This window comes from Nicotiana sylvestris, chromosome 3, assembly GCF_000393655.2.
Source record: "Nicotiana sylvestris chromosome 3, ASM39365v2, whole genome shotgun sequence".
NCBI classification, from domain to species: Eukaryota; Viridiplantae; Streptophyta; class Magnoliopsida; order Solanales; family Solanaceae; genus Nicotiana; species Nicotiana sylvestris.
Genome location: NC_091059.1, coordinates 179128519 through 179138119, shown reverse-complemented (window position 1 = coordinate 179138119; position 9601 = coordinate 179128519). Strand labels below are relative to the sequence as shown.

The window sequence follows — 9601 nt, the reverse complement described above, 5'->3', positions numbered from 1 at the left end:
AAGCTCTGAAACCCTATTCCTACACTCCTCGTTTTGATCTTCCTGTGGAAGCTGAGAAGCCATCCAAAAAACCCAAACAGGATAAGATGTTCCTAAATGCTTAGAACAATCATTCAGAGACATGCGAGGGTTGGGAGGTCAAGTAAGTGTGGCTTACAAAGACCTATGCCTATTTCCAGATGTGCAATTGCCGGCAGGGTTTAAGATGCCCAAGTTTGATTTGTACGATGGGCACGGTGATCCAGTAGCGCACTTGAAAGGGTTTTGTAGCAAAATAAGGGGAGCTGGAGGGAAAGGTGAGTTATTAATGGCATATTTCAGTCAGAGTCTGAGTGGTTCGGTGCTGGAGTGGTACACTCAGCAGGATCACGGAAGATGGTACATATGGGATGATCTAGCCCAGGCATTTGCTTGCCACTTCCAGTACAATCTCGAGATTATTCTGGATCGTCCGTCTTTGACGAAACTTGAGAAAAAGCACAATGAGAGTTTTAGGGAGTATGGTTTTAGGTGGAGAGAACAGGCAGCCAGGGTTGACCCTCCAATGAAAGAAAGTGAAATGGTGGATTATTTTCTGCAGGCTTTAGAACCTACATATTACGGCCATCTAGTATCAGCTATAGGTAAGTCCTTCAATGAAGTGGTAAAGATGGGCGGTATGGTAGAAGAAGGGCTCAAGACAAACAAAATCATGAGTTATTCGTCTATTAAGGCAATCACTCAGGCCATTCAAAGCGGAACTGGGGGAGTAATTGGAAAGAAGAAGAAAGAGGATGTAGCAACGATTGATTTAGGAGCTTGGATCGGACCTAGGGGCCCATCACATTACTATAACCAGCCTCGACCCCACCACCAAACCTACCATCATACCCCATATAGCCCACCACAACACTACTACCCATCACCAGACCCCCATTTTTCTATCCACCATGCCCAAACATACAGCCAACCTCCGGCCCACGCACAATGGCGTGCGCCAGTCCCACAAAATACCTACCCAACTGCACAAAATGCCTATCCACCCCCAAGAGCCTACCGAAACCCTCTTGGAGCATGTTTCTGGCCCAACCAAGCATTCAAGAACAAGAGGTTGCAGAAGAAGAAAACCTTCACTCTATTGGGAGAATCCTATACCAGTTTGTTCCACAGGTTGCGATAATTGGGTATGCTGAGTCTGATTGAGCCAAAACTGCCAAATCCTCCCCCAAGGAATCTTGATCACTCTGTAAGTTACGAATATTGTTCTGGTGCTCTAGGGCACGATACAGAGAAATGATGGCAATTGAAAACAGCTATTCAAGAGCTCATTGATACTAATCGGATTGAGTTCCAAGCACCGGAGGCACCTAATATCAACCAAAACCCATTGTCGACCCATCATGAGACAAATATGATTGAGATAGTGCATAAGGGAGGGGAGCCTAAGAAGCCTTCGCAAACTGTCATGATGATTCGGTCCACTGAAGCCAGGCCATTTGAAAAGTCAACAAATGAGAAGTTTGTGATCAAGTTGAACGGGGCAAATAGTGAACCATCTGTGGTGGTCAAGAAGGGGTCCTCAAGTGACGTTGTAGGGAAATATGAAAGAGCGAAAGTGGTTGTGCCAGGAGTGGCGAACAAGCCTGTGGTAATTGTGGAGGGTGCCCTAACAAATCCTGTCATTATCAAGCCGGTAACTCAATTATCGATAGCCAACAGCAAGGCGGTCCCGTGGAATTATGAACGAGTGACAGTGACTTACAAGGGGAAAGAGGTTAAAGAAGAAGTTTGTGAGACCCATGGTTTGACGATCGGGGAGATGCTTTGCCCCCGAAGAGTTGAGAAAAGCTAAGATCTCCAAATATAACCCAGTGTTGGTGAAGAAAGTTGTGACCGAGGAAGAAGTAGAGGAAATTTTGAGAAAGATGAAAGTGCAGGACTATTTCATTGTGGAGCAGTTGAGGAAGACACTGGCTCAGATTTCGCTATTGCCAATATTGATCCATTCAGACGAGCACTATCGGGTTTTGATGAAGATCCTAAATGAGGCCCACGTTCCTGACAAAATCTTAGTAAACCACTTGGAAAAGATAGCTAACAAGATATTTAAGGTAAACAAAGTCACTTTTTCTGATGATGAGTTGCCCGTAGAGGGTACTAAGCACAATAGAGCCCTCTATCTTACGGTGAAATGCGAAGATTCTGTGATTACCCGGGTATTAGTCGACAATGGTTCTAGTACGAACATTTGCCCTCTCTCCACTCTGAACAAGTTGAAAGTGGAAGATGAAAGAATTCACAAGAACAGTATCTGCGTTCGGGGATTCGGCGGTGAAGGGAAAGATTCAGTCGGTGACATAGTGCTCGAGCTGACAATCGGACCAGTTGAATTTACCATGGAATTCCAGGTGTTAGATGTGGCTGTTTCTTACAATCTACTATTGGGTCGACTCTGGATTCATGCTGCCAAAGCAGTCCTGTCTACACTGCATTAGATGGTAAAGTTTGAATGGGACAGACAGGAAATCATTGTGCACGGTGAGGATAATTTGTGTGCTCCCGGTGATGCCATTGTTCCATTCATTGAGTTTGAAGACGATACGGGTCCTTGGGTCTACCAGGTTTTTGACACGATGTCAGTAGAGAAAATTCTAGAAGGGAAGTGCATCCCAACTCCGAGGGTAGCTGCTGTATCAGTCATGGTAGCCGTTGAAATGTTGAAAAATGATTTTGTACCGGGCAAGGGTTTGGGTGCATCTCTGCAAGGTATCCTACAGCTGGTGTCTCTCCCCAAAAACTTGGATACATTTGGTTTGGGGTTCAAGCCCACAGTTGCAGACGTGAAAAGAGCCAGAAAGTTGAAACAGAGGGCATGGGTCCTCCCGAAGCCCATCCCACGACTCTCCAGATCATTTGTCAGGCCTGGCACCAAGAAACGCCAAGTAACAACAGTTCCCAGTTCTGTGGTTGGTCCTAATAAAGAGTTGATTGAAAGTTTCGAATGGTTATTCGCCGATGTGAACATGTTGGAAAGTGGAGAGGGTTCGAGTAAAGCGGATGTGCAGTTTATTGGGCCTAGTGCAAAGATTAACAATTGGGAAGCTACTCCTCTTACTACTCTGAGGGAGTTTTGGTAGTTTGCTTTGATTTTCTTTCAATTTATCTGGATTATTCCAGGGTTGTAATTTAGATTCTATGTTCCGTCCGTTTGGATGTATAAACCTTGTTATCTTTAATTTCAATGAAATGCAATTTCCCTTTTTCTTCCTTCCTGATAGTTCTATTTTTGTTTTTCTTTTCTTCCGTGTACAGTTCTTTTTATGATAGTTTCAATGGCATGACATGCATGAGTAATCTCCGGCCTAGTCTTAAAAGTCAATCTAGTTCTAAAATAGTAATTCAAGAAATAAAGTGTGATGATGAATCAGAATATGATGAGGATGAGGCCTTTGAAGAGATTAGTAAAGAATGAAGCCATTTTGAAGAAAAACCCAAGCCTAACCTGAGTGATACAGAAGCAATCAATTTAGGGGACTCAGATAATATTAGAGAAACTAAGATAAGTGTCCATCTTGAACCTCAACTCAGGGAGGAGATAATTAAAGCGTTGTTTAAGTACAAAGATATTTTTGCAAGGTCATATGACGACATGCCGGGTTTAAGCATTGACTTAGTGGTTCACAAATTTCCCACAGACCCGGCATTCCCTCCTGTCAAGTAGAAGCTAAGGAAATTTAAAACTGATATGAGCGTGAAGATCAAAGAAAAGGTCCCCAAGCAGTTCGATGCAAAAGTCATTCGGGTCACTCGGTATCCCACTTGGTTAGCCAATGTAGTACCTGTGCCAAAAAAGGACGGCAAGACCGGGTGTGTGTTGATTACCGTGATCTCAACAAGGCGAGTCCCAAGGACAACTTTCCACTGCCTAATATCCACATTCTGATTGACAATTGCGCCAAACATGAGATTGGGTCTTTTGTGGATTTCTATGCGGGCTATCATCAGATCCTAATAGATGAGGAAGATGCAGAGAAGACATCATTCATCACGTCATGGGGAACATACTGCTACAGGGTCATGCCTTTCGATTTGAAAAATGCTGGGGCAACTTACATGAGGGCAATGACAACCATATTCCACGACATGACACATAAGGAGATCGAGGTTTATGTGGATGATGTAATCATAAAGTCTAGAAAGAAGTCTGATCATGTCAGAGATTTGAGAAAATTCTTCCAAAGGCTTCGCAGGTACAATCTTAAGCTCAATCCTGCAAAATGCGCATTTGGTGTGCCATCTGGAAAATTGTTGGGATTCATAGTCAGCCATAGAGGTATTGAATTGGACCCGTCAAAGATCAAAGCTATCCAAGAATTACAACCCCCAAGGAATAAGACTGAGGTGATGAGTCTATTAGGGAGGTTGAATTATATCAGCAGGTTTATTGCTCAGCTTACAACAACTTGTGAGCCTATCTTCAGACAGTTGAAGAAGGATATTGTGGTCAAGTGGACAGATGAGTGTCAGGAAGCATTTGATAAGATAAAGGGGTACTTGTCAAACCCACCTGTGTTGGTGCCACTAGAACTAGGGGAGACCTTTGATTCTGTATTTGACGGTTTTGGACAATTCGTTTGGTTGTGTGTTGGGTCAACACGACATCACCGGTAGGAAGGAGCAGGCCATCGATTATCTCAGCAAGAAGTTCACATCTTCTGAGGTTAATTACACTCACCTTGAGAGGACATGTTGTGCCCTAACTTGGGTGGCACAGAAGCTGAAGCATTATTTGTCATCTTACACTACTTATCTTATTTATTGTTTGGATCCATTAAAGTATATCTTTCAGAATCCTATGCCCACAGCGAGGCTCGCAAAGTGGCAGATTTTGCTTACAAAATTTGACATCGTCTATGTGACCCGGACTGCGATGAAAGCCCAGGCATTGGCTGACCATTTGGCTGAGAACCCAGTGGATGAGGAATATGAGCCTTTGAAGACTTACTTCCCTGATGAAGAGGTAATGCATGTTGATGAGTTGGAACCAGTTGGAGAGCAAGGTTGGAAACTTTTCTTTGATGGAGCTGCTAACATGAAAGGCGTTGGGATAGGGGCTGTACTTATTTCCAAAACAGGGCATCACTATCCTATTACGGCTCAGCTTCGTTTCTATTGCACTAACAACATGGCCGAGTACGAAGTAGGCATTTTGGGTTTGAGGTTGGCCGCAGACATGGGTGTCCAGGAAGTCTTGGTCTTGGGAGACTCGGACCTTCTGGTAAACCAGATCCAAGGGGAATGGGAAACACGAGATTTAAAACTCATACCGTACCGACAATGTTTGCATGATCTTTATCAATGGTTTCGATCAGTAGAGTTCAGGCATATTCCATAGATCCATAATGAGGTTGTTGATGCTTTGGCTACCTTAGCGTCAATATTACATCATCCAGACAAGGCTTATGTGGACCCTTTGCATATTCAGGTCCATGATCAGCATGCTTATTGTAATGTAGTGGAAGAAGAACTTGATGGTGAGCCTTGGTTTCATGATATCAAGGAATATATCAGGAAGGGGGTATATCCAGTACAAGCCATAGGTGATCAAAAGAGAACAATTCAGCGGTTAGCAAGCGTGTTTTTCTTCAGTGGAGGGATTTTGTACAAAAGGACTCTGGATCTTGGACTGTTGAGATGCATAGATGCTAGAAAGGCCACGACTGTCATGACCGAAGTACATTTTGGACTTTGTGGACCGCATATGAGTGGGTACGTGTTGGCAAAGAAGATCCTCCATGGTTATTATTGGCTCACTATGGAGCGAGATTGTATCCGTTTCGTGCGCAAGTGTCATCAGTGCCAAGTGCACGGAGATTTGATTCATTCTCCACCACCTGAATTGCACACAATATCTGCACCATGGCCTTTTGTTGCGTGGGGCATAGATGTTATTGGGCCAATTGAACCAGTAGCATCCAATGGGCACAGGTTCATTCTGGTGGCCATGGATTATTTCACCAAGTGGGTTGAAGCTAAAACTTTCAAGTTCGAGACCAAAAAAGCAGTGGTCGATTTTGTGCACTCAAATATCATTTGCCGGTTCGGGATCCCGAAGGTAATCATCACAGATAATGGTGCTAATCTCAATAGTCATTTAATGAAAGAGATATGTCAGTTTAAGATCATGTATCGCAATTCCACCCCATATCGCCCCAAATCGAATAGAGCAGTCGAGGCAGCCAACAAGAATATAAAGAAGATACTTCGGAATATGGTGGAGGGTTCAAGACAGTGGCATGAAAATTTGCCTTTTGCATTGCTAGGTTATCGCACTACTGTTCGTACTTCAGTAGAGGCGATGCCTTATTTGCTGGTGTATGGCACTGAAGCAGTAATACCCGCGGAAGTTGAAATCTCATCCCTTTGGATTGTCGCTGAGGCCGGAATTGACGATGATGAATGGGTCAAAGCCCGCCTGGAACAATTGAGTTTGATCGATGAGAAAAAATTTGCAGCGGTGTGTCATGGTCAGTTGTATCAACAGAGGATGGCAAGAGCATATAACAAGAAGGTTCGTCCACGAAAGTTTGAAGTGGGTCAGCAAGTGTTGAAACGTATCCTTCCACATCAGGCTGAGGCAAAAGTCAAGTTCGCCCCAAATTGGCAGGGATCATTCATCGTAACAAGAGTGTTGTCCAATGGTGCTCTGTATTTAACAGATATAGAAGGCAAGTGCATAGAAATGGCTATCAATTCAGATGCAGTCAAGAGATATTATGTATAATTTCCTTTGGTTAAATTGTGTTTTTTGTACTAGGCATGTTTTGAAGATTGGAATGACGAAGGCATTTTGTTCTGCTATCTAAACACTTTATCCTTTGTTATCCCTTTAAGACTTGTTTATTTCCTTTCATACCCCACTTTTGGAATCAGTAGCAAAGATCAGAAATGCAAGTGTGAAAGATAAATAAAGGAAAAGAGAGAAAGGAAAAGAATGAAAAGAGAAAGAAAAAGAAGAAAAGAAAAAAGATAAAGAAAAAAAAGAAGAAAAGAAGATAACAAAACAACAAGAAGAGAAAAAGAAAGCAAAAAGAGAAAGAAAAGAATGAAAAAAGTGAAAAGAAAAAGAGAAAAGAAGAAAAAGCGACAAAAAGAAAAAGAAGAAGAAAAGGAAAAGAAGAGAAAAAAAGAGAAAAAGTCACAACAACAAAGCAACTTCTATGTCATGAACTACGTTTGACCTGATTCCTTTTAAGGATACGTAGGCAGCCTCACGGTTCGGTCCCATCAAAATAAAATCCCAAAAGTCCCCAAGCAAAGAAACTGGGGTAGAAATTGTGGTTGTTGCAAGAAATCTGATTCCAAAAGAGGTAATTTTGAACCCATTTGAATTTTTTTGAGCCTTTGATACTCTTTCTTTCTAATCCTATCCAAAAGCCCACATTACGGTCCAAAGAAAGACCTTCCGATCAGTCTTCGTGAAATGCCAAGTCAAGCAATGAGAGGTAATTCATATCAGGGGCAACACTCTGGTCCAAGCAGAAAAATGTTGAAAATGAGAGAGTCTTATTGGTGAAAACCCTCACGGGCACCGTAAGGCGACGGGAGATGGGAGAAATAAAAAATGAGAAAGTCTTATTGGTGAAAACCCTCATGGGCACCGTAAGGCGAAAGTGAGCTGAGAAATGAACAAATGAGAGAGGTTTGTTGGTAAAAACCCTTCAGGGCACCGCAGGCTGAACAAGGTCAAGGTTTTGGTGAAGAAATCAAGTTAAGGAAATTCCGAAGAAACAAAATATGGCAACTGAAAGTTGATTGATTGGACAGACTGGGCCGTTTAATCCGAAATGCATGTCATGATCATTGGTACCAGCTGTTCCACTCAGATAAGTCTCTTTCCTTTTTCCTTGTTAGCAAGTCATCTAGTTTTGGATTTTCTTTATCCTTAACTCTCAGGGTCATTGCATTTCAGTTCTTTTGGGTTTCATTTCTCTAAGATGTTTCAACGTCAGTCTTGGTCAAGCAAATAATAAAGGATTTCAAAGCTCACTACCAACCTCAAAAATTGCAAAGCACAGTGTGGCCAGAACATACCAAAGATAGTATGATGTAAAGTGAGATATAAAGTGCCAGCGAACGTTCCATCAGCGGAACAATTTAGTAATTTCATGGGAGATGCAGAGGTTCAGGTAAAGGGTCAGAGGTGTAAAACAACGGTTCGGGTATAAAACCCTTGGGTCATCCGAGGTCATGTGGGTTGAAAGTCAGTCAGAAAGTCAAGCGGTTCAGGGCCAGTTTGGGGAAGCCAGTCAAAACAAAGCACGACAGCGGAGAGACCTTCAACAAGAATATTATCAACTAACCACCACATTTTAAACTGACAAGATTTTTCTTTGATTGAAACAGGGGCAGAAAGTTCCGTTGTTTCGGAGAAACCCTCCATAAGGAAAGGCAAGCACCAGACATGTTTGACCTTAAACTCTCAAGACCCGCATGGATAATGGGATTTAATTTGAAGTTCTCAGGACCCTCCTGGAAAATGCGACCTAGTTTAAAATTCAAAACAATCAATGAGTATCAAAATCTAGCATAAATATACCACAAAGGAATATAAGTTGGCTTCAAAGTTCACATGTTTGAGATAGGATTCAACTAGGAGTTTTCAGGACCCTCCTGAATAATGGGACCTAGATTTAAGGTTTTCATTAGACAACAAGATTTAGCGTAGGATCTGTTGTAGGGAAGTATAATTCAGCCGTAAGAGTTCTGTTGTAGGATAGTATAATTTAGTTGTAAAGAATTGTCACTCTTAAGATAAAACTTGACTTTTTGATTTACATGACCCTCCTGGATAATGGGATGTAGTTGTAAGACCTTCTTAGATAACAATATTTAGCGGAAGCCATACCTTTAGAAAACATAATTCAACTTTAAAAACTGTCATTTTATAAGGAGTTTTCAGGACCCTCCTGGATAATGGGATATAACTTTCAAATTTTTAGTAATATTTGGTAACATGATTCAGTTTAACACTCACAAATGTGCCCAGCTACCAAACTGGGGCAGAAAATTTTCTTTGTTTTGTCTATTTTGTTGAAATCAGGAGCCAACTTGGGGAGCACGGGAATACAGTTCAAGTTTAGCAATCAGGCGCCCACCTGGAGAGGATGGGAATACAGTTCAAGTTTAGAAATTAGGAGCCCACCTGGAGAGCACGAGAATACAATTCAAGTTCAGCAATCAAGCATCCACCTGGAGAGCATGGGAATACAGTTCAAGTTCAGCAATTAGGTGTCCACCTGGAGAGCACGGGAATACAGTTCAAGTTCAGCAATCAGGCGCCCACCTGGAGAGCACGGGAATACAGTTCAAGTTCAGCAATCAGGCACCCACCTGGAGAGCACGGGAATACAGTCAAAGTCTTGGCAATCAGGCGCCCACCTGAAAGCAGCAAAATACAGATAAAATTTTGGCAATCAGGCGATCACCTGGAGAGCAAGGGAGAACAACACCAGTTTTAGGGAAGGGAAACAATTTAAGTGTCGGTAATCAAGCGTCCACCTGGAGAAAAGGAAAGCATTTCAGATTATAATTCGAGTTTAGTAATCAGGCTTCCACCTGA

At 42.4% G+C, this 9601-nt stretch overlaps 1 protein-coding gene across 1 annotated transcript; it reads left to right on the top strand.

Moving 5' to 3' along the window:
• Nucleotides 1–205: 205 nt before the first annotated feature.
• LOC138888427 (uncharacterized) lies at nucleotides 206–1311 on the top strand. The gene is made up of 3 exons (XM_070170290.1): nucleotides 206–775; nucleotides 1150–1163; nucleotides 1257–1311. Exons 1-3 carry the CDS (start codon nucleotides 206–208, stop codon nucleotides 1309–1311), a joined length of 639 nt encoding a protein of 212 aa, XP_070026391.1.
• The last annotated feature ends 8290 nt before the right edge of the window (nucleotides 1312–9601 follow it).